This window comes from Carassius carassius, chromosome 5 (genome assembly GCF_963082965.1).
Source record: "Carassius carassius chromosome 5, fCarCar2.1, whole genome shotgun sequence".
Classification (NCBI taxonomy): Eukaryota; Metazoa; Chordata; class Actinopteri; order Cypriniformes; family Cyprinidae; genus Carassius; species Carassius carassius.
In genome coordinates, this window is record NC_081759.1 from 28760619 (window position 1) to 28787408 (window position 26790).

Below are 26790 nucleotides of genomic sequence, written 5' to 3' on the forward strand. Positions count from 1 at the left end.
TAAATAAAAGATAAATTAAACCTACACTAACACAGGACAATACATTATCTTCCTAAATATTCTGCTCATAGAAAATTCATCACGTTGAAAAAAACTAAATTAAAGCAGTTTGCATGTTTTGATGTCCACATGTTCTTGTTCAAGAAGTGACAGTAGCTGTAGCAATTCTATTGTAAAGAAATAGCCAAATGTTAATGATCAAGTGAACATTTGAATTAATTGTTGTTAGACAATATTAAATAAGGATTGGATAAAACTTAGGCCAGTTTCACAGACAGAGCTTAGACTAAACCAGAATTAGGCCACAGTTCAATTGACCACTCGCAATACCCGCCCACCCTTAGTTACTGTTGCTATGGATGACAAACAATGCCCCTCACACTACACACGTTCTATTTAAGCTCACGCAGTCTCACTAATTTGAGCCAGGCTCAATGAGTCAGGATAATTTAATGTGCACACATAATCGTAATTTTATGACAGCACTAACTGTAAATCAAAAGCAGTCTATGAGTCATGAGTTAAATGTGTGTTCCTCTTATCAGTTAAAATGTATTCTGATACTATTATTTATTTTATTATTTACCAACTGTATTTGTTTTTTTTGTGCCCAAAATGTAATGAAAAAATAAAAATAAAAAAAAATAAAATAAAAAATTATTGGGCACAAAACACCAAATACAGTTGGTTGTAGCCTATATATTCATTTATTTGATTAAGTTACATATTCTGTATACTTTTATTACAGCTGCATTGAAAACAGATGAGCGTTACCAGGGTTATGTCCACAGAATACGCACACATTTTAACATATCATTTTATTAAATCACATTCAGTATTTTAACTTAAGCGCTGCAACAAAGACTATTAAAGGACTTTGGCTGCAAGCCGTGCATATAGCACCGAACATGTACTCGCAAAACAAGTACTTTAAAGGATTTCCTTATCTTATTTCTGTTACTATAGGCTTAAACCTTGTCTGTAAAACTGGGGGATAGTACACTTAAAGGGATGCTCCAACCCAAAATGAAAATTTAGTAATTAATCAATTACCCCCATGCCGTTCCAGACTTATAAAAGCTTTTTTCGTCTTTGGAACACAATTTAAGACATTTTAGAGGAAATCCTTGTCACTTCCTAGCATTCAGGTTGAACCACTGATGGCAGATGGAGTACTCTGAGGATGTCTTTCAAACTTTTCTGGACCCTGATGCTGTTATTTACCAGGCAGTCAATGGGACAGTCACAAGACTCCCGGATTTATTATAAAATGTATCTTAAATTGTGTTCTGAAGATGAACAGAGCTTTTAAAGGTTTGGAACAACATTGTACCAATGGTAATGACAAAAATTTCATTTTGGGGTGGAGTATCCCTTTAAGTTATGATTATATATTTTTTAAATATTACATTATGTATTCTAACATTTTTGTTCAATAAAACTATATAACTTGCTTTGATCCTTGATTGAACCAAAATCTTTATTGCCTCATTGCTGTTATATATGTATTTTAAGCCTTTGTAAAGGCTTTTATTCCCTTAGATAAATTTGTATTACCACAAAAAGAAAAAAAAAAGTTATTTATTTGACGTTTCCATGCAGGTATGACATTGTTGACAGGTGATGCAATGACACCACTACACTGGTTAAAATAACTGATTTCTTTTGGTTTCAAACATTCTTGGAAACATTAGGGATAATGTATGGAGGTCAACAAAAATATATAGCATTGTTCTAGTAATTTATTTATATATTTTAATCTAAAAAAAATGCACATACTGGGTCTTTAATTAGAAACTTTCCATTTCCTCTACTGTACAAATTATAAAAGTAGTAAAATACATTTTGCCAAACCTTTCTCCAAGGCCAGTGACTTCCTCCATAGTCATATGTGAGTTCCTCTCCAGGAATGATATCTCTTGCAGCGAATAGGCACAAACAGGGTTTTCCCTCAACGATAATCCTTTTCATTGTACAATTTGGGTTTATGTGATCATCATTTATAAGGCGGCCAAGGGTGCCATCCTCATGAGTTGCATCAATGCTTCAGGAAACAAAAATTGATCGTTTAGCCTAACAAACTACAACAAGAAAAATTTGGATTTGAACAAAATGAAAATTACTTTTTTTTTCTGTAAATTTTCAAATGTATTCAAACAAAAAACAACTACCTCCACTTCTTGTTCTGCCAGATGAAGTCAAACATAAAAAAAAATTCTTGATTGGCCTCTCTTCTTTGTTCGGCTTCAATTAAGGTGATCATTTCACCCCTATATTCGACAACAAAATCTCCTTTAATAAAAGGAATTAAGGCAAACACTCCACGACCTGAAAAAAGGGGGTAAATACAATTGTTAATACAATTCCTTGTAGACCTGTAACTAATAAATTGATGGTTAGCCAACTGTAAACAACTTTTATGCTTTGTAATATTTAACCAATGTATTCAACATTCTTTCATAGTTCATGCTTATTTCTTTCATTAATTTAGATACTATCACAAAGAGCAATTTAAAACTGCTAAAACAAACAAACACAATATCCTTTATATCCCAATGGACCCAGATCCCATAAAATAATCATGGTTCATATAATCAATATTTAGTGTTTTTAAACCACTTAAATCATAGTTACAACGTATGTGATTACTGTAAATTTACCACTCATAACGTTGCCAATTCAGAAACCCAGTCTTGCTAGCAATACGTTACCTAGGCCTTACTATTCAGTACTAACTTATAGGCTCTTTGCTATATCGTGGTAACAAAAATAAGAAATCATTCGCTGCCTTGTTTATTCGTGGCCACGATTTCCTGTTTTATTCCCTGGTGTTAGCAGTTTCACAATTCATTCGTGGAAGACTTCCTATTCATGGCCATGAAATATATTTATATTTCCCGCATCATGTGGGGAGCGCCATAGTGCTAATCACAATCAGTCACGACAACATCTAAGTTCTTTACAAACCTACCTTTATAATCGTTTATGTGTTTGGCCTCCAGTGCGTCGGTCTTGTCGATGCAACGGAGAACATGATCTTCCGCTTCTTTTAACGGTTTTATTCTTCTCGGTCTCATCTCAACAGGCTGCCTCAAGTCGCTCCTCCGGTTCCAGTGACTCAGAGAGGTCACGCGGTCTCACAATCTCCCGCCACGCCGCACTTTATAACACTTTACAATACCAGTTACACGCACAAGTAAACACTTTCAATTATATAACGACGTGAAATTTAAGTTTATCAATAGTTCATTCGCCACATTCAAAGATTCTGATTCTGATAAAACCTTTAACGTTAATTAATCGCATTAGAAAACTCCATCACATAAACATACTTAAAATAATTCGAATTTGTGATGTTTATTTGTTAATATTATATTACATAATTCAATAAGTAGGTTAATTACCTGTAAGAATGTACTTTTCCCGTTGACAGACACTGTTTAAAGTTGGTTTTGTCGTTTAATTAAGCGACTTGCGCAAGAGCAGTTGAAAAAAATGTGTACCTTCATATATTACGTCATGTGTGTGTGTAGAGGTGCAGTTCCGCGACCCGGCTACGGGGGCGCTGTAGAGCAGCGCAGCCACACACACTCACACACAGAAATCCGGTTTTTGTTCATGGAGGGGATCAAGAAAAAAACTGTACTAGCCATATCAGCACCGCCTCCTGAGCCGATTACAAGCAAAACATTGTGGGGACCGGGGATTTGGTCCCCACTATGTTTTCGGTCCCCACTATGTGAGTGTGCTAACGTGTTGAGGACCCCACTATGTAATAAAAACAAACACACACACACACACACACACACACACACACACACAAAGTCATTGAAAACTACTGCCAACTAGTGGCTATTGATATTTTTATATTTTATACCATAGTGAGCCACCAGATGTCACCAAAGTAACCAATTGTTTTTTATTTTGGCTTACAGGAATTGTTATATAATTTATATATATATAAATTTATTTAAAATTATTAATAAAATTATTTATTTATTCAATGCAACATAAAATATTTTACATAAACTATGGTACTTTTTGAGGCAAATAAATAAAAAACACCAAAAATCACAAAAAAAAACTACATAAATTATTAAAATAGTGAAATAGTTTTTACTTTATCGAAGACTGATATGACATTTATTAAAAACAAAACAAAACAAGGGATCACAGCTGAGACCATCACGCCCAAATTTGACCTCGAATGAGAAACATTGCGAAGGATGCTTGAGGGTTAAACAAAACAATGGCTTTTCTTCAGTTTTATGTTTTATTAAAAAGTTCATTAGAGTTTTTCCATATATTCGTACAATACTCTAAAACATAAACACAACTCGAAATGAACTCGTTTGAACAATAGCTCAGTATTTATTGTTAACCAACTGATACTTTTTTATTTTCACAGTAATTTCCAAGTGTCCAATGTTATACCTGATTCCACGTAAATTCTTACACTGCAAATGTTCATGTAAATTATTTTGTTTCATGAAGGGAATTTCCCCTCCTTATTAAAAAGTTATGTTCACATTACATTAGCATAGATTATTACATTTTGTGATGACCAGATTTCAGTTCTATTTATTCTGAAAGGCTTTTAATAAACAGTAAATTAAAGCAGACATATTTTTCATGCATTTATAATCATAACTCTAACATAGCTTTAACAGATATACTGTATACATACTGTACTGTATATATACTGTATATACAACCCGAATTCCGGAAAAGTTGGGACGTTTTTTAAATTTTAATTAAATGAAAACTAAAGGAATTTCAAATCACATGAGCCAATATTTTATTCACAATAGAACATAGATAACGTAGCAAATGTTTAAACTGAGAAATTTTACACTTTTATCCACTTAATTAGCTCATTTAAAATGTAATGCCTGCTACAGGTCTCAAAAAAGTTGGCACGGGGGCAACAAATGGCTAAAAAAGCAAGCAGTTTTGAAAAGATTCAGCAGGGAGAACATCTAGTGATTAATTAAGTTAATTGATATCAGGTCTGTAACATGATTAGCTATAAAAGCTTTGTCTTAGAGAAGCAGAGTCTCTCAGAAGTAAAGATGGGCAGAGGCTCTCCAATCTGTGAAAGACTGCGTAAAAAAATTGTGGAAAACTTTAAAAACAATGTTCCTCAACGTCAAATTGCAAAGGCTTTGCAAATCTCATCATCTACAGTGCATAACATCATCAAAAGATTCAGAGAAACTGGAGCAATCTCTTTGCGTAAGGGACAAGGCCGGAGACCTTTATTGGATGCCCGTGGTCTTCGGGCTCTCAGACGACACTGCATCACTCATCGGCATGATTGTGTCAATGACATTACTAAATGGGCCCAGGAATACTTTCAGAAACCACTGTCGGTAAACACAATCCGCCGTGCCATCAGCAGATGCCAACTAAAGCTCTATCATGCAAAAAGGAAGCCATATGTGAACATGGTCCAGAAGCGCCGTCGTGTCCTGTGGGCCAAGGCTCATTTAAAATGGACTATTTCAAAGTGGAATAGTGTTTTATGGTCAGACGAGTCCAAATTTGACATTCTTGTTGGAAATCACGGACGCCGTGTCCTCCGGGCTAAAGAGGAGGAAGACGTTCCAGCATGTTATCAGCGTTCAGTTCAAAAGCCAGCATCTCTGATGGTATGGGGGTGCATAAGTGCATACGGTATGGGCAGCTTGCATGTTTTGGAAGGCTCTGTGAATGCTGAAAGGTATATAAAGGTTTTAGAGCAACATATGCTTCCCTCCAAACAACGTCTATTTCAGGGAAGGCCTTGTTTATTTCAGCAGGACAATGCAAAACCACATACTGCAGCTATAACAACAGCATGGCTTCGTCGTAGAAGAGTCCGGGTGCTAACCTGGCCTGCCTGCAGTCCAGATCTTTCACCTATAGAGAACATTTGGCGCATCATTAAACGAAAAATACGTCAAAGACGACCACGAACTCTTCAGCAGCTGGAAATCTATATAAGGCAAGAATGGGACCAAATTCCAACAGCAAAACTCCAGCAACTCATAGCCTCAATGCCCAGACGTCTTCAAACTGTTTTGAAAAGAAAAGGAGATGCTACACCATGGTAAACATGCCCCGTCCCAACTATTTTGAGACCTGTAGCAGAAATCAAAATTGAAATGAGCTCATTTTGTGCATAAAATTGTAAACTTTCTCAGTTTAAACATTTGCTATGTTATCTATGTTCTATTGTGAATAAAATATTGGCTCATGTGATTTGAAAGTCTTTTAGTTTTCATTTTATTAAAATTTAAAAAACGTCCCAACTTTTCCGGAATTCGGGTTGTGTGTATATATATATATATATATATATATATATAATACCTATTATTTATAGCTTCCTAGTGTGCATACTTTTTTAGACACCCAACATTTTATTTTGGTATTCATCGATGGCTTTTAAGCTTCAATTAGGAAGTTCAATTAGTACTACTTGTCTGCTTGATCCTATTCCATCTCATCTCCTTCAAGCCATTTCTCCTGCAGTTGTACCTGCACTCACTCACATCATTAACTCATCCCTTCACACTGGTGTTTTCCCCTAAGCATTTAGACAGCATCGTATGACCACATTACTTAAGAAACCTACCCTTAACCCATCTCTTTTAGATAACTACAGACTGGTTTTGCCATTCATCGCAAAAACACTTGAACAAGCTGTTTTAAACCAAATCTCTGCCTTTCCCACACAGAACAACCTCTCGACAGCAATCAGTCTGGTTTCAGAAGTGGAAATTCAATGAAGACTGCCTTGCCCAAATCTCTGCCTTTCCCACACAGAACAACCTCCTCGACAGCAATCAGTCTGGTTTCAGAAGTGGAAATTCAATGAAGACTGCCTTGCTTTCAGTTGTTGAAGCACTTATATCATTCCAAATCTTCAATATTTATCTTGCTGTATCTGTATGCTGCTTTTGACATGGTTAACCACTAGATTCTCCTGTCAACCCTATTGGCAAAGGGCATCTCAGGAACCACACTCCAGGGGTTTGAGTCTTATCTCTCAGACAGGTCCTTCAAGGAATCTTGGAGATATATAAGGTGTCCAAGTCGCAACACCTAACTACTGGAGTGCCTCAGGGCTCAGTTCTTGGACCACTTCTCTTCTCTGTCTACATGCATCACTAGATTTTACCTAAATGCATTACTTCATACTGTGCCCCCTAGAAGCTTGCATCCTGCAAGTGAATGTCGCTTTATTGTGCCATCCCAAAAGAGGCACAAAATCACTTTCACAGACTTTTAAATTAAATGTTCCTTCCTGGTGGAATGACCTGCCCAACTCAATCCGAGCAGCTAAATCCTCAACCATCTTCAAGAATCGGCTAAAAACACATCTATTCCATCTTTTTTGACCCTCTTACTCTAGCACTCTCTAATCTAATTCTATTCTTTTAAAAAAGTCCCTTTCAGACTTACACTTTATTCATTTACTGATTGTTTTCTTAAAAAAAAAGACATCAGTTAGTTTTATTTTTTATTAATTATGCAATTAACAAAAGCAAAAAAGGCCTCAACATTAACTTGCTCTATTAGTTTACTATTCTGTTTTTTGTTTTTATTTATAATATAATAAAAAAAATGCGTTAAGCTAACTGAGACTTGTTATAGCACATGTATATATCATTGCTCTTTTTTTGATGTTGATTGCTTCCATTGTCCTCATTTAAAGGCAGGGTAGGTAAAAAAAATGTATAAAAAACTTTTTTTCCAAATTTGTTTAAACTTTATTTATATATCAATACATAATTAAAATGTAAGTACTCTGAAAAAGAAAGTATAAAAATCGAGTGACTGTAGACCTCTTTTCCATTCACTCCACCCCCTCCCTTCTGGGCTCCTTCCAAAGCCTCTACTACGGCTTGCTAAGTAATGTTATGTTAGCTATATTACGCAGCTACGTGTGCTAATGACACATACATAAAGAAATACAATATACAAAATACAAAAAGAAAGATTTACCTGTCCAGCAGAAATAAAGCCATCAAGGAGTCACTTTTCAGCCCCTTGAGTTCCCTCAGTTCTCGCCATCGCTGGAAAGCCACGCCGATTTTAACTCGCGTTTTATTTCTTTGTTTATCCAAAGACTTTTTGTTCATTGCCTTTTCTAGTACTGTTACTGTCTTCCTTTTTTTGCCTGGTTTGCCTTCACTAACTGCATAGGCCGGTACTGAGAATTTTGCTTGCTGTTTCTCTGCCATTGTTTTGGTATTCCTAGGATCCGTGCCTGTTGAATTCCTCAAATCAAACGTGCACGCGCAAGTGGGCAGGTCATGTGTGGCAAAAGGGTGGTTGCCATGGTTGCGAGAGAGTGACAGTCGCCTAAGCCAATCCTATGTTTCGTCCCGAAATGGAAATAATGAGCTGTGTTTAATACAGATTAAACGGTCTAGAGTCACTCGATTTTTATACTCTTTTTATCAGAGTACTTACATTTTAATTATGCATTGATATATATAGAAAGTTTAAACAAATTTGGAAGAAAGTTGTTTATACGTGTATTACCGACCCTGTCTTTAAGTTGCTTTGGATAAAATGTAAATGTAATTTTTTCCCCATTTATCCTCCAGGGTTCGCCACTGAGCTCAGGGCACATGGCCCGTTTTTCTGTGCCACACCAACCACAACTGAAAACCCACCGGTCACCACATGAAAGACGATAAGACACGCCCTAAAAGGAAAGTCATGAAACCTTCTTTCTAACCTGTATCATTCAACAATCATCTTAAAATAAAAAAAATAAAAAATAAAAAAACGCCTCAAGTATGACTTTCAATAGGTTTTTAAAGTGTTTAAAATCGCTATCCATTCTTCGCTCTTCACATAAAAATTCCCGATGAAAAATCAAATTATAGTGGTTTACCTATATTAAAAAGTCAAAACATAAATGAATCCTCTTTGTTTAATAGATACCTGCCGTACTTAGAGCTGAGCCAATCCCCGCCCCTTTCCAATAGTAGCCCCTCCGTCTGCGTCGTCTGCGCATGCGCGGCACGCCAGGCAGCCCCCTATTATTATTTGTAAGAATAATTTCACTTATGAAAATGGCGGCGAGTCAGGGAGCTGTTGGACCTGCGACGGCTCTCCAGAGCCAGCATTATCTTAATGTCGTGCACTGGAACCCAGGCGTGATGCAGCAGCAGCTACACCCGCTACACACCGCCCGCAGTCTGGAACGAGCGCTGGAAGATGCCGTCTGCTCCGGGATGCTCAATATCAGCGGAAGAAAACTGCGCGACTATCCGGGGCTCAACTACGATCTGACCGATACTACACAAGCAGGTGGGTCCCACAGATGTGGGCTAATCTCCCTGCGTGCTCCACTGACCCGCTTCTCGCGTTTCCTGGTTTGTGAGGACAACAAAAAGACCCATAAAGCGAAGCGAGTGGGTGCCCTTTTGGTGCATTTGCGTGGTGTGTCAATCGGTGTTTGTGTGTTGGTTACAATGGACAGTGCACATGGTGCATGTATGAGGAAACCCGTTAGTATCGCGCCACTTTATCTCTTGTGTTTATCGTATCCAGCGGGTGTGACAAACCCAAATATAGTTGCCATTAGAAGTACAGTCTAAAAGGCACTGGCATCCCTGGTTGTTTTGGTTTCACATCTCACTTTCCCAAATCATAATTCTTATATGAACAAAACTGAAGAGAGCACTTCAGCTGAAACGACAGGAGACAATCTTCATTAACCTTTGCTCCAGTAATTCAGCAGGTTTTAAAATGCAAACCCGTAGAAACCACATTGCACCGTGCACGAGCGCGCACCGAAACGAAACTCCCTTTGTATTTGAGACAGACGTTTCATTTATCATCATGGAAACAGTTTATTTAGTGGATAGGGTGTTAAACGATGGTGGAAGCAGTTTTAAACGGACGATGAATGCAGATAGAGGCTGTAGTGCCAGACAAAAGATGCTGCCTTTGGTTTCTATAGTCTGTCACGCGCCTTTTCTTCATCCTCTCAGTGGATGTCAATGTGCAAGCAGCCCTGGATATAATACAAACACGCATTTTACTAATATTAAGTATTGAAATTTACATATGTGTTATAGTATTAAAAGCTAGTGTTTGTCTAAATAATATTCGGCCTGGAAAATCACAGTTTGTACAAGTGAGCTGCACTATTATAAATACTGTAGCATAAAGTGGATGCTTTTTGGTGCTGTGGTTAGAAATGAAATGGCTGCATCTCTTTCGGAAGTGTCTGTGGTCCGTTATGGTAGTCTTGCCATTCAGATGTGAAGCAGACAGTGGGAGGAGGGACACTAATCCATTCATTTATGCACCTTACCTACATATATACCTTACCTACACTCCCATTCAACTGTATTGAGTTACACTAGTGAATAGGTTTTTTTTGTGAATATTTTCTGCTGTGTCTTACAACTATTTTAGCTGTATGAAGGCTCAATTGTTTATATCAAGATTCTCTCAGACAGCTTGTTTGCTGAAAGAAGCCTGTTGTTGTTGTAGATAACGCTGGACGTTCACTGCTATCGCTGTTTCTGTCAGGGTCGTTGCATACAGATGGCATTTGTTGATAGTATAAGCCTGCTTGTATTTGCACTTTGGTTTGGGTGCATGTGTATGTATATGAAAGAGGAACTAGTTGACTGTTCAGCAGACTGTCACTGTTAAGAGGAAGTGACTTTGTTGCTGACTCAACCGGAGATGCATGACTGTGTTTCTCCATTAAGAGAAGAGATCCCTCAACTTGCAATCTGTGCTCACATTTGTGAGAATGAGATTTCTTGTGTACGTGTTAGATTTTGTGTGTGTTTGACAGTTTGACTAGGCTCGAGTATAGATAGCATGTGTGTGGTGTGGGTCTGTTCCCATGGCTCAAGTGACCCACTTGGCAGTCCTTGCTATTATTGGCTGTGTTTGGCCACAAACTCAACACTGGGGTATAAAGACACCCCCAAATCTAAAACTGTGACAAAGTTGAACAATTTCCTCTCTTTGTCTTGTCTTTCTTGCTTTCTTTTCCCCCACCATTTTTCTATGTTTTTATTGTTTATTATGCGAGTTAAGAACAAGAGTCAGCGCAGTTTGCTGTGTATACTAGCATTGTCATCATAATGTGTCTTCATTGATTAACTGGTTTCCATTTCTGTGTAAACTGTCTTTGTATGTATGTGTATATATATATATATATATATATATATATATATATTTCAGGACTGAATATCAGCTGCTACCTCACCATATGATACATATGTCCCAATGCAGTATGTAATTGGATCCGTTGTAGTTCCTCTTATGCAGTTTACAATATTGACCCATAGTGTGTGTATTGTGCTGTATACAACGTTTCAGTGTTTAGACTTATTTGTATGACCTGCTTCTTCATTAGTTAAACCTATTTAAGACATTTTATGAATTAAAATGTGAACTAAGTACTAATCCAATCTTGTAAAAAAAAAGCAATATATTGATATTTGACTGTATCTTATTCTGTGTAAGAGTTAGTAATTGTAGTATTAGCCTATTTATATCCTATTATAGTATTTATAAATATTTTGAATTCGTTTTTTTTATATAGTTGTTTTAGTAAATTTTGTTATGTGCTTTTGTATTTTCCTTTAATATCCCTATTGCTTTCATTTATTTTAGTTTTAGTAGGCTAATTAAGTTTGGGTTTGTTAAACATTTCTTAGTTTAGATGAATCAAGGTGTTTGTCAGAGAACAATAAAGTTTTTATTATCCCATGCACTATTTTTACATACATGTAAAGTATAATTCTCCCCCCCCCCCCCCAAAATCTAGTGATTATCTAGATTTTAATATAAAATATCTAGATTTTTATCTAGCTGTAGTATGTACTATAAAATATTCAAGTGCAAAACTTTCTTTCATGAAAATGACTTGCATTAAGGCAGTTTTTGGTCATGCATGTGAATGAAATATGCATGTATCTGTTGAGCACACGTGGTGTTGCTTGTAGGATGCCTGTATTAAAAGACAATGATGTACGCCTAATGCCCATCATAACCATTTTAACAGCTAAGTGATATTTTGGCTTAAAGGCACAATGTTTCAACTATACCAGTGAGAGAAAGTTGTCCTTAATTGTTACAGCCCTCATGTTGTCCCACACCAGTATGCATTTCAGATTTATATTTTTTGAAGAAGGTTCGAGTTCCATTCCATAGACATAAAAACACAGAGGCATTTCTCCAAATTTATTCTTATGAATTTCACAGAAGGAATTTATTGATGACTGAATTTTCATTTTGGTGTTGCATTACTTTAGATGCTGTCATATGTCAAGTACATTTAATGTCTTGTGCTCTATTGACAGACACAGAATCCTCTCTGTCTCTAGGCAGAACCCTTGGGCTCATGACATCATAGTGCTTTAGAGGAAGTGGTCATAAGATTAAAGTTGAATCATTTTCACATTTCTGGATTTAGAATGTAGAAATAAGGGATGGTAAGTTAAACTGTGCAGCTGGCATATAAAGGTAAAATAGCAAAAATAACAAAACAGCTGGTTTTTGATACATAACAATATCAAATTAAATATCAGTAAAATGTAGGGTTGGAAAAAGTTTAAAATTTTGTTGTGACTGAATCCAAGAATAGACTTTAGTCAGTTTAGACGCCATATTGAATTTAACACAGATGAAAACTGCTGTGATAGTCTTAAAGTCTTTTTATTTTAGGAAAGATGTTTCATCAGTACAGTCCATTAAACACTGTGTTTCTATTCCACATCCTCATTTTCATTGCTGTCAAAGATTAATCATAGCACTACCCTTCCTAAGGTCTACTGTATTTATGTGTTTCAAATAGGAAAGAAGGTTTAGCGATGCTGTAAACATCACAGTAGTGTTGACTGATAAATCAAATACGTTATGTCACAAAGGGTATATATTTGTGTACAAAGTAACAGGAAGTTCCAGGGCTTTTTATACTTGTGGCAGTGTAACTGAATGTTTCATTAATTTCTCTCTTTAGGGTAAGTAGGAACACTGTACATCCTTTTTAGATCAGTAGCTATTAAAAGCAACAAGAAAAATAGTGCTTTATTTTCAAGAAACCAACTCTTGAATGGCCAGAAACATGTAAAGGTCCGATAGTTCAGTACGATGATGACTCTGACTCATGAAGTTTCGTTGCACAGTGAGTATTTTGAGATTACTCCGATAATGTCCACAACAGGTTAAGTTTTGCAAACACAGGTCAATGTGGTTTATTTTGATGCGAAACAGACAGAAAGTGTTTCCAGGAACTACATTCATGATATTTTTAAATCACTTGTCATTGTGCCTGAATGAATTACTTTTGTTGATGAATTGTTTTTGTAAAAAAAAGATTTTATTACATTTGATGGCTGTATACACTGAAAGAAATCTAATTAACTTTTTCCCCCCTCTCAGTAGTTCAGATTATCCAAGTAGATAATATCAACATTGTGACATTTAAATCAGAAGAATTACTGAAAACAGTGTTGATAGGCAAGTGACAGTACTGGCTCTAGGCACTTCTATTAGCATTATTTTGAAATGAACTACTTAACTCCATTTTGCTGGTGTTGTTTGAGCTCCTCGCGTGTCTTCCTGTGATGCACGCTCTAGTCTTGAGATTTTATGACAGGCATTCAGGCCTCAGCTGTAGGCAGGAGACCCCTCTGCCCTTCACAGAGGAGCAAACGCACACACAGACACGCACACACAGACACACACACACACACACACACACACACACACACACACACACACACACACACACACACACACACACACACACACAGAGCACTCTCCAGAGACTGAGGTAATTACACATGATCTGACATGCTGGTCCCATCTGTAAGGTATCAACTTCAAACCCTGGTGCTGAGCATCATGGTCTTTGTAGTTTGTTTAGCACATCACTGTTTTGCTGCACTGAGAAAAAAAAGCTTTACATATGGACTCAAATGTTGATAAACTAACAGACAGATCAATAAAGAGTGATGGTGCAGTCAAACATTTGACATGAGAAATACATTTATAAACTTAACTAATTTAGAAACGAACATTAGGCTAATTCAGGGTTTAAAATGAAGTGAAACTGATGAAGTATGAGTCAGCTCTTCTCATTTTCTGAAGTCTGCTAGATTAATTAAACAATCATTCTGAGCTCGAGGCCTAAGCTTTTTATAATGTTAAAGGGGTCATAACATGAGTAATCAAATTTGCCTCAAGAGGTCTTTGTACCTTGAAAACATCCTGCAAGATTTATTGCTTAAAATAAAATGTCCTCCTCATTATAAACAAAGCATTTATTTAAAGGGGTCATGACATGGATTTTATATATATATATATATATGTTTTAATATTTATATAATGTTCTAATCTCTATAATGTTAATAAAGTTTTCTTGTACACACACACACACAAAATTGATTTTTTTTAAAAAATGATTATTTTTAACCCTCATTCTGATCTTGTTCTGAATGTGATCAGAAACAGGCTGTTTTTAAGGTGGGTGTCCTTTAAGGTTTCTCAGGAATTGGCCGATGTCATTGCATAGGAAACAGTATCAACGCTCCCTCGCTGAGTGTTTTGACAACATAATCCAAATAAAACGGACTTTTTCAAAGAAAGCATTATGAAAACAGTCATTTTTTGAGATGTTAACATATGAACAGGTTTCACATCAATGAAAACATCAATAGCACTCATTATGCCTATTATCTTGGGGAAAGTGGCTGTTTTTTATTTATTTTTGGAGCAATTTTGTTCTTTTGGTTTAAAAAGCAAAGTTGAACCAATGTCAAGAAAAGTGAAGTAGGCTATATGCATTAATCCGGAGTGGTGATTTGCTGCTATGACTGGAGAGTCATCAGTTTTCTGAGCTTTTCTCAGTACGCATCACAGAATGGCAAGGGGCGTAACATTTCCATCACATGTTTGAGGCATTCAGACAATCACAATGCACTGGAAAGCTGGCCAATCAGCGTACACCTCGTTTTTTGTCATGGCTCACGACCACTTTAAAAAAAATCTATATTTATTTTATAGCAATTCAGATTCAGATGTGAATAGTCAGATCCGATTTTCCTTTTTCAGTACATTTGTAGTATCAGACAAAGTGGAGCAGTGCTCAGTACACTCATTTTCACTCACTTTTTCTTCTGTGTGAAATTCACTTAGTAGTATATAGTGAATGAGTGACTGAGTCAGCAGTTTTGGGTGTAGATTACAGAACATGAATGGTGATATGTCATGATATAAACGTGAACAGAGACATGCCTTCCCATTTTTTCTTATTTTTTCCCACACTACTTTCATTTGGTTCATGAGAAAGTCTCCTGGTATATTGCTGAGTCTGACTGTAACAAAGTTTGTAGTTAAATAAAAGCAAATTTTAACACAAATGACGATAAAGGGTCGAGGCTGAACGTTTTTATCCTCTGTGTGCAATGCCATACTACACAGGCATTATTTAGGCATTTATTTAGCAAAAGAAACCTCTTCAGGGTGATAGACTACACTGAATAATTTTCCATCTTATCATGCAGCCACTTGCCTGATAAGTAAATAATTTAATGCAAAATGTTAAAGGTGCAATAGGTGATTGTCTTCAGAATTTTTTTTTTTGTTATGCTGGTTAAAAGTCTCTTCACATCCCAATAGCAGTCATTAAGTTAAGTGGTTTAAATGTATATATCTGAATTTATATATACTGTGGAAGGTGTAGGACCAAGAAATGTTCGTCCAATCAAAACGCTCTGTCCAAGCGTTTTATTTAGCTTTCCTACCTTCTTGTCAACATATGTATTGACATACTTCTGCGCACCCAGTTCGCACAGACCATAGACTGTAGAAAAACTTGGAAGTAGTGTCCGTGACGTCTAGGGCTGTCAACGAATATTCTAAATTCGAATATGTATTCGAATAGTTTTAAAAAAACGAATTTCAAAGGTGAAAATTAATATTCGAAAAAAAAAAAATGTGGAAAAAAAGGCCTGCGGTAGTAGAGGCGTGGTTGTCTGCTTTGCGAGTGGGCGCGCTAGCGCGCCTGAGGGTTCATGGACAGGTCACAGCCTCACAGGAGTCGCACTGTCTGGCACAGCGTCACTGCTGAAAGTTGACGCGTCTTCATGGAAGATGCCAGCAAGTGCAGAGCCCAACTCGACCGCAGCAGAGAAAATGAGGTAAAATTGTTGACCCACGAGATAAAGTTGTATGCAAGCTATTTAAGATACAGTTAGCAGTTAGCATACCATTCGACCACTAGCAACATGAGGTCACATCTCAAAAATGTGCACCCAAATGAGCATGGCATAATGTGTGGAACTCCAGCTAAACAGTCACGTCTTGACACTTAACGTTACTTTGCATCGCTCGCCGCAAGCACTTTGTCTGCAACATGACAAGAGGCCATAACGGATAAAATAATTTCGTTCATTTTTAAGGACATGAGACCGATCAGTATCGCGGATGGGGCACGCTTCGGGGAGTTCTGTCAAGCAATGGATCCGAGGTTTGATTATTTATCGTTTCATGTCAAGGAAAAGTTCCATGTTTACCACAGCACAGCTCGCTCGGAGCATTCAATGTCATTTTCTATATGCTGTAAAACTTCAATTAATATTAATAATATTTGTTTCAATCACTGAATGAAGCCTGCTATATTTGGGACAACAGTCGCGACCTTAAATTGCTTGCACAAAAATGTGTTTGTTCATTTAAACCATTATGCGCAGAGAACGTGAGGGTGAGAGAGCGTGAGGTCTGCAGTCTTGGCCATTAGTTGATTTCCTTGTTTTTGTGTAGGTAATACGTTGTCATATATGTTTAAACTTAAATAGACTATCTATACAAGTAGTTATGTCTCTTTGTATTATTTTAGCCTGTTATTGACGTAATGCGCGTCATTGACAACATGCGCTACCAGATGTTCGAATAGTTGAAATATTCGTGTATTTTTTAGAGGGAATATTCGAACGTCAATTTTGAGCAATTTTGACAGCCCTAGTGACGTCACTCGTAATGGGCAGAACGGCCCGTCGCCATCTTGACAGCAAGTCACTCTCGGATAATATATATATATAGACCAAAATAAATGTTTGTAAACATTATCTTTCTGCTGTAGAGTTGGGCATTTTAACATGGGGAGTCTATGGGATTGACTCCCTTTTGCAGCCAGCCTCAAGTGGCCAGTCAATGAATTGCAGTTTTAGTCACTTCCTTGTTGGCTTCACGAGAGAGAGCGGGAGGTTGCCGCTTGGGCTCAATGCATCCTGACACGACAAATCGATGACAGTAAACTGATGCCCCGTTCTATTTCTGATGAACTCCAGCGCTCTGACACAGAGAACAATTTCAAATATTCATAAGAGAATCATGAAAAAATAGTTTACTCAAAAATATTAAGCAGCACAAATGTTTTCAACATTGATAATAATCAGAAATGGTTACTGAGCAGCAAATCAGCATATTATAATAATTTCTGAAGGATAATGTGACACTGAAGACTGGAGTACTGATTAGAGCTGAAACAACGAATCGATCTAATCGATTAAAATCGATTATTAAAATAGTTGTCAACTAATTTAGTCATCGATTCGTTGCTAAATAACTTTTATTTGCCGTAAGCGGCTCATTTCGTGCATATTTCAAATCTGCGGTGACCAAAGTGTGGCAGTAATGAGCCACCGGAGGTTTTACTCAGCCAGTACAACAGGAGAAGTAGCGAATAGCCAATAGCTGGCCTTGTTTTATGTCACGTGCTTCCCGAACAGCGTCTCTGCAGCATTTAGCGGGATGTGGGAGTACTTTACATTGAGCCTTTAAAAAAAGAAGAGTAACCTGTAAACTCTGCACTACTGCACTGTTTAAGGGGACGTTCACATATCGCGTCTTTTGCGCGCTCAAGTTCGTTATTTCCAACACCGCACCGCATCGAGTTAAAAACATCTCAACTTTTCAGAATGCAGCAACCGCACCGCGGGTCATGTGACAAGAACTAACCAATCAGCTTCATCCTTTCCCGTAACAACGTTAAAAGCTCAGTCAAGATGAAAGGAACAGCTGATCATAGTTGTATATGGATTTCCATTTTGAAATAAATTTAGTAGCAGAGCTACTGCAAGCGATTTTTTGAGCTGCAAATCCATTTATCCTTTGCTGAAATTTCCGCGTCTTCAAGGAGAGAGCACGTCATGGTTGCTTAGCAAAGGCAGACGCCTCAGGGGCGCTTCTGCGCGAGCGCTTTGGAAAGAAGGAGAAAGCGGTGCGCCTAGCGTTTTCCACGCGTTTTTAGGCGCGATTTGTGAACGGCCCCTAAGACTTTTATTTGTGCAGATTCTCCAGTACAATGTTGTTTGCAAATGTTTAGTCATAAAAGCTGATAACATTGCTTTTTAACAGTTAACATTTAAAGCTTTACAAACATGTTCTGTGATCAGTTTGTCGTTTAACAGTTCAAAATTCAGTCGTGCAGCCTAATTATGACTGAATGAGAGAGGTAAATGTAGATATTTGAAATGCACTTTTTTTCTAAGTATTATTCACTGCTCTTTTTCACACAGCAGGTTTTTTGTGTGTGTCCTATTTTTTTTTTCTGGACAACCTTCTGATGGATTTTACTTTAAATTGTGAGTTCCATTCAGGTTTCATGCCATTGGCACTTTTTTTGAAGGATTGTTTACAATTTCACAGCAAAAGCTATAAAGCTTTTTCCCAGTAAATAATAAAATACAATGTACTGCAATTTTATTCTGTTTTATCCTTATTCTTCGTGAAAATATGTTCTGAAAGATTCCTTAATAAGCTTTGTTCGGGATGTTAAACTACTTTAGGAGCTCTAAGGACTGGCATGGTGAAAACGTTATTTGAAATCTTGTGAAATTTGCTAGAGTATGGGTCAGTGTTCTGATTGCAGAAGAGTTCGACAAAGGATTACTAACACAATAAAACAACTCCAGGTATATTTTTGATGAGGATATGACAGTGCAAAATGGTTAAAATCTCTTAAATCTATGCTGAATGATAAAGGCCATTTATTAATAATTTACTTGGGGGAAAAATGGAAAAAACTAAAATATAAGTACATAAACCGATTAATCGATTAATCGTAAAAATAATCGGCAGATTAATCGATTATCAAAATAATCGTTAGTTGCAGCCCTAGTACTGATGCTGAAAATCCAGCTTTGATCACAGGAATACAGTGGCCTGTATGTTAAAACATTCAAATTGACAATATTTTATAATATTACAGTGTTTACTGTATTAAAAAAAAAATGTAACTTTGGTGAGCATATGAGAGTGAGAGAGAGAGAGAGAGAGAGAGAGAGAGAGAGAGAGAGAGAGAGAGAGAGAGAAGAGGTTACCTATTTTTAATTACAAAAGTGGGGGCCTGGAAGAAAAACTTTAGGAAACACTGGCCTAATTGAATTTAATTCATACAGGCCTACCTCATGTTGCACGTTTGCACTTTTTGAGAAAAACAATGACACAATAAAACATTAAGTCCAATCCCTTACTAGTTATATAAGGTTAAAGGTATATAAGGTTATTTTTGTTGCAAATGTGTCTGAAGTCATAGTATTAGCAGTTTTTTCTTTTAATGGTTTTTTAGGGATGATTGCATCCCACTGAACCCGTTTATTTTGGCTTCTGCCTAATTTGGCAAGCTTCTGTTAGCTACTCTAAGTGACAGATGAATGTAAGCAAGAATATCTTAGCGTTTGTTTGGGTATCACTAGCAAAAGATATAGAAAGCAAGTTATCTTCTCTTGACAAACTGGTGTAAGTCACAGCTATGCTTATTTTATGATTAGTTTAAATCTATTAAGTCAGTTACCTTATTAGTTTAAATCCACATTTAGGCCCAGACAGTCTTGTTCTTATTTTTAAGGGCCCCAGTGTTTCACTGATGACCAGATACAACAAAACGGTAAATAAAAATGCCTCTTTTTTTTGTTAATAAGATATACTAAATTTGTAACTAGTGATGAATTTTAAGTTGACCCGTCATACTGGATGTAAAATTACTAATCTGTGTAAATGATTTTTGTGGGTTAAAAAATGAATAAAAAAAAGTATTTTGTATGTGTCTTAAGGGATGCTGTCACAGCATCATGTGACATCTCTGTAAAGTCCTTGGTTTAAAACATTTATACAGTGAGATGCTTTCAGTTGATTTCCTTCATTTGAGAATCTTTTCACACTCTCTCTCTCTCTCTCTCTCTCTCTCTCTCTCTCTCTCTATCTCTCTCTTAAACGCTCTCTGTCCTCAGTTTGAACATAATTGGATAGATTGACTATTATATAACATTCATTCAAAGCAACTAAAAGGAGTTCTGATAGAGACACAAAGAGAGAGAGATACATACAGACAGAGAGATTTAAGAAGTCCAGAAAATGAAATGCATGCAGAGAATGATTTGTTGTAACCTCTTTTATTTGAATGTTCTCTACCCTGCTGACAAGCAGCACTACTGGTTACCAGTATATATTGTGTTTTGGATGCTAGTCAAAAGTATGGTGGGTACAGTTCTGTAAGTGTGCTGATATCACAACACTTACCAGCAAGATGACTTTGGTCAGTCAAAGATGTCAATTTAACCAAATCTCATTTATCAGTTCTCCTCTTAGACATTACAGTAACTGTAGTGTAATATAAGCTGTTTGTGAGAAGGAAGGACATATAGAAGGATCAGGCAATCAGCTGTTTATATACCATTTGAATGGGACCAACATTTTGATGATTATGTATTTTGCCGTCTATTAGTGTGGGTATGTGGATAGTGTTAAAGTTGTGCATGTGTGTTAACAAACCGATCCACTCATGTAAATGAACCTGTCACTCTGAGTATCTATTGCTGGTTTCCATGGTAATTGAAGGATGATGGGTCAATTCAAACGAACACCTCACTGTAAACGTGCTGAGACTACTGTATGTGTGAGGATGATTTCTAAGCAGGTGTTATCTTGGTGTTAGTTGCTTTGATTTTCTGGATTCACAGCTTATTTATATGCAGAAACTTCTTTTTAATAAACCATTTGTAGGTGGATTTCTCTAAAATGTGTAAGTGAGTCTATGTTGCTATTTAAACATTACTCGATTGTTTAAGCATCCTGACCAGCTCTATACAGCAACATCGCAGATTTGTCTTATCATATTCTGAAAGATTAATCCTTTCTACTAATTTGGTTTGATGCTTTCATTTCATTCCAAATCCATAAAACTTCTTTCACTTTGTAATAAAGATAATAAAGATATTTTTAATAATATCTCATAATTTTTGTTCTTCCATTGAGAGTAACCAACATTTGAAAGCTTTAAAAAGTTCTATCCACAGTAACAGTAATCCATATGAACCTAGCGGTCTTCTGTAGAGACACAATCACTTTATATGACAACGTGTTAACTTGCGATTTTATTCACTTATAAACATTGTTCATCACATATACATTGACTCTATTGACTTATTGTTTTTGAACAATTTGAGAGCCAACACTGATTTATGATCTTGCTGAATTGAATGTTATATTTCTGTTTTTTTTAATGTGTTTGTATATCCTCACTATCATTTATGTGTTTCCACTGGATGTTTTGAAGAATCTGTTGTTTTAAAGAGCACAATAAAGCAGACAGATAAAATATACTGATACAGCCTATTATCATATTCATTGCTCTGTGTGTGTGTGTGTGTGTGTGTGTGTGTGTGAGACAGAAACATGAGCCGTACCCTCTCATGAAGACATTAAGGATCCTCTCAACTGGCCTTAAGTCCATGCATTAAAAGCACATTGATTTCTCATTTAAGTGTGTGTGTGTGTGTGTGTGTGTGTTCATGTGCGGTGGGGGTCTGGTCCCTTCTGCTAAACAGCTGTGCCTCAGTCTAAGTATTGTTTGAGTATAAAAGAGGTAGATCTCAAAAAGAAAGGTGAGAGAAAGACAAGAACAAATAAAGTGATCGTAGCAGATAGCTATCAAATCAGTACCTGATATATACGGAGACAACAGCAAAAAAAGACGAGAATCATTTCCCTTCAGTCAGCTCTCTTTCACTGGTTTTGTGCCAAAAGACACACACACACACACACACACACACACACACACACACACACACACACACACACACAGCTCCTACTGGAGATGCTGAGCTGATATTAAAAATGTCACTGTCTCAAGGAATTCCCATCAGTTCATCCCTCTATCACTTCCTCTCTCACACTCCTCTCTCTGTCCACAGCACGCGCACACACACACACACACACACACACACACACACACACACACACACACGCACATAGTTCCTTACAGTCATACTGTCTTGCTCCAAGTTTCTCTTCACTCAGTCACTGTCTGTGTGTGTGTGTGTGTGTGTGTGTCTATGACAATGACACACTTATTTCCTCATACAGTCTCTTTCTCACTGTGTGTGTGTAATGAGTTTGCTCAGCTCTTTTCCAGTTGAGTGGACTGGGTCTCTGTCCTCAGGTTCTGAGATACATTTATAGATCGCTGTAAACTTTAAAGTACTCACACAGAAACAGACCATTGTGTGCCTCTGTGTAAAAGGGATAGACCTAGTTCATCCAAAAACGGAAATGTACCCTTATGCTGTTTCAAACCTGTATGGCGTTATTTCTTCTGTGAAATGCAAAAGAAGATATTTACAGAATGTTGGTATCCAAACAGTTTTGGACCTTTGACTTCCATTGTATGAACATAAAACATCAATCCATAAAATTATTTTAATGTTCCACAGAAGAAAGCCATACAAGTTTAGGCTGTGACACAAATTGAGAGAATTTTCATAAAGTCAATGACCTAGTTGTTGATGTGCAGTATTGAAGCCTGGCTGCTGAACTAACATGAGCGTGCTCTGCTCTCTTGTCTGCCATCTGAAGGTTGTTCAGGAGGAATGTCTGTGGTGGAGTCAGCACAGTTTGGGTTGGTAACAGTTGCCAGGCAACACTGCTTTAGTCTGTAATAGTTGCCAAGCAGCACAGCTTCTGGTTGGCAACATCAGCTGTGTGTGTGTGTGTGTGTGTGTGTGTGTGTGTGTGTGTTTTCTCTGCTCAAATCTCATTCGCTGAGACTTGAGTAAAGTGTAAGATAAAACTTATTTGCTGGCAACTGGCCTCAAACTCATGAAATATGTGATCTCTAACGTGCCCAAGAGGTCTCTAAAATGATATAATTCCCTTTCTGTTTGTCTTACTACTTTTTTTCTTTGATATAGTTACGGTCTTTTATATTTCTCTCACATACAATCTTTTTTTCTTTTCAAAGACAATATGAATAATAGAGGAAGCTGACAAGTCTTTTCTTCTGCAATCTGCATACATGTCTGCTCCCATGGCAACACTATGGTAATAACTCTGATCTGATTGGTTGAATTTGTTGTAATTCTGAGTGATTTTGGTCTAAGCTTGAGATTGTTGTGATGGTTGTTGAAGATGATGGCTGACATTTTAGTCTATTCTCTAACAGTTAAATTGGTCCCAAGCGAAGCCAAAGCAAGATCAACCACTGAGTAACACACATTGGTTTCTGAACGAATCACTGGTTTTGAACAAATCAGTTGAGAATGATTCAAGTCACTTGATGCCACCTACTGGCATAATAAGGACTGCAGAAAGAGCCACTAGAAAAACCCCAGACTGACAATCAGTCTTAAACTTGCAAACATAGTCAAGAACAGTGACACAAAGAAATAAACCTCCTAGTGCTGTAGGTATCAGATTCACTAACTGTTGTGTACTTGCATTTAAATACACATTTGCTCGATGTAAAGCTATTAAAAGTGCTGGGGTCACATTCTGTGTATATTCATGTAATTTCACTGTAGTCAATCTCAGCTGTTTTATTGTGGTGTCACATCACATGAGCAAAGTTAGTGACAGAGCTCCTCTCGCTGCGTTTGATTTATAAGTTCCGGTACTGCTTGACAAATCAATAATTCTCCATCATTCGCTCTTTCTCTCTTGTGTTCTGTGTGAGTGTGTGTGTTACACCTCTGCTTTGACAATGTCTGATAAGGTGAAACCCTTCCTATTGATCAGACTAATCAACCAGTTAATTATTCAATAAATCAATTATTCATTCTCTTGTAGACAGTAGTCCTCCTGAGTAACAGAGGTGTCAAACTTTTTGCTTGGATGTGGGGTACACTAGCATGCATTATTAGTTATAAATATAAGTCTGTCTCTGTGTATATCTTTCTATTGGAAAATGTCGTGTTGATCTCATCGGGTGTGTTGACCTGATTCATGATCTGATTTATCTTTTTTCTGTACAGACTTGTCGAAAAACCGTTTTTGTGAAGTCCCTTCAGAAGTTTGTATGTTTTCGCCGCTGGAGTCTTTAAACCTCTACCACAACTGCATAAAGGTGGTTCCAGAGGCCATTATCAACCTACAGATGCTCACCTACCTGAACATCAGGTAACACCCACACTATGATATCATGGTCTGTAAACTCGCTATAACTGATCTGTTTGTTAGTCTACCTTGGGATCAGTAAAAATGGTGTCTTTTTGAATGAAACTGTATTTAAATATATCGTAGACCCACAGAAATTCATTTGAATCGACTCCTAATGCAGTAGCTGTAAATCCTGATTGAATTTGGTGAGGAATACACTATTGTTCAAAAGTTTGATTTGATCCAAAATACAGTCAAAACAATACTATTGTGAAATTAATACAATTCAACTGTTGTAAAATGTAAATCTGCAGATTTTTTTTTTTTTTAAACAAAGTTACTACTTTTATTCAGCTAGAATGCATTCAATCAATCAAAAGTGACAACAAATAGATTATATAACATTAAAAAAGATTTCTATTTAAAATAGATGCTGTTTTTTTGGGGGAACCTTCTATTATTCAAATAATCCTGAAAAAAATGGATCATAGTTTCCTCAAAAATGTTAAGCAGCTGTTAAAAACTGTTTTCAGCATTGATAGCAGAAAGAAATGTTTCTTGAACAGCAAATCAGCATTAGAATTAGATTTCTGAAGGATCATGTGACACTGAAGACTGGAGTAATGGCTTTTATCATTACAGGAATAAATTCAAATAGAAAACAGTTATTTTACTCTATTGTAATGATATTTCACAATATGACTGTTTTTACTGTATTTTTGACCAAATATAAATATAAAAGGCAGCCTTGGTGAGCATAAATCACACAAGATTCTCAAAATGTTACAGATCCAAAACCTTTGAATGGTAGGTAAGAGGTTAAATAGTTTTTTCTTTGGGTTCTGTAATTAGTGAAAGCGATAGAGGTTGAAATGTTATTTATTAAAACCAATCCTTGTGTTTTCAGTCGAAATCAGCTGTCTGTTCTGCCCAAGTTTCTCTTCAATCTTCCTCTGAAAGTGCTGGTGGTCAGCAACAATAAACTTTTGTCTATTCCAGAGGAGATCGGAAAGGCCAAAGACCTCATGGAACTGGTCAGTGTTTGGAAATAAATGTGTGATTATTGTATATAATGTGTGTGTTTCTGTTGTTTATGTACAGTATGTGTGTTTTCTCTGTTCAGGACATCAGCTGTAATGAGATCCAGGTGCTTCCTACTCAAATGGGGAAACTCCTCGCGTTACGTGAACTCAACATACGAAGAAACTGTCTACAAGTGTTACCAGATGGTATCGAAACATACATACAAAGCATAAAACTACAAAATCGTCACTGGATATACACTGAAATTAACCAAATTTACTCTGTATTCTAGTTATGGTAATGTTATGAGTTAGAAAATAAATTCTTATTATATCTTTCTTTCTTTCTTTCTTTCTTTCTCACAGAGTTGTCCGATCTGCCACTGATTAGGTTGGATTTCTCCTGTAATAAAATCACTGAGATTCCCATATCTTATCGCAAACTTAAGCAGTTACAGCACATCGTTCTTGACAACAACCCCATGCAGTCTCCTCCTGCCCAGGTGTGTTTGTACTCATCTGTTACTGTCATCTCTTCACATGTATGGAGCTGAAGCTGTAGATTATTCCTTTTTTTTTTCGGTTGGCGCCATCCAGTGGCTGACAAGGTGAAATCCATAAAGTATCAGGCGTATTCATGCAGCAACGATGATAGTTTTTTTCCCCTCTCACACTGTAAAACCCGACAAGTAAACTTAACTCAAACCGTTTGAGTAAACAGATTGCCTTGATTTAAACCATGTAAGTTTTAAAACTTTGCATTCAAGTAATTAAGTGATTAACTAAGTGCTGATTGTGAATTAGTGATGAACAGCTGCTGTTAACAAACAGAATCACTGAAGAAAAGAGAAACACAAGAACTACTACAACTGACTTCAGACACAGCCTTAGATGAAATCAACTGAAATAAAACACATTAAATCTCTCAAGATCTGATTAAACAACCCCTCAAACAGCATCACCAGCTCCACTTATTAATAACCAGACTGACTTTATTTCTGTCAGACGTCTACAGAAGATCTTATTGAGAATGATAAGGTTTAGATGTTGATTTATTGTTTCATTTGAAGTAACCATGTTAGAGATCAGTGTATGCTTTAGTTGGGCTCTTGACCCTTGACTTCTGTCTTAGTCTTTTCTCTGGCTGTTATAACCGTGTGTTTCTAAAACACATTTGTTGTAACTCAAAAGCCCAGAAGAAATATCATCAGGTGTTAACCTGTACCTAGGTGTAGTTTGTTATACTTTATATTGGTGATGATAATCATCAATTATTGAACTGTACGGAGTCTAATCTCTGATGAAATAGGTGTTGTGTAATTTGATTCATAATATAGTAAAAGTGATTCTAAGAGCC

At 36.7% G+C, this 26790-nt stretch overlaps 1 protein-coding gene across 5 annotated transcripts in view; it reads left to right on the top strand.

The window, feature by feature from the left end:
* Nucleotides 1-9018: 9018 nt before the first annotated feature.
* Nucleotides 9019-26790, top strand: part of LOC132141172 (leucine-rich repeat and calponin homology domain-containing protein 2-like) — a 58429-nt gene continuing 40657 nt past the window's right edge. For 2 of the 5 annotated variants that reach the window (XM_059550473.1, XM_059550472.1), the window contains exons 1-5: nt 9019-9309; nt 24288-24432; nt 25319-25445; nt 25535-25640; nt 25800-25936. In XM_059550473.1, the coding sequence (XP_059406456.1) occupies nt 9066-9309; nt 24288-24432; nt 25319-25445; nt 25535-25640; nt 25800-25936 (759 nt within the window). In that variant the 5' untranslated portion in view covers nt 9019-9065. The remainder of the gene's footprint in view (nt 9310-24287; nt 24433-25318; nt 25446-25534; nt 25641-25799; nt 25937-26790) is intronic. The other 3 variants (XM_059550474.1, XM_059550475.1, XM_059550476.1) reach the window with 3 other exon arrangements.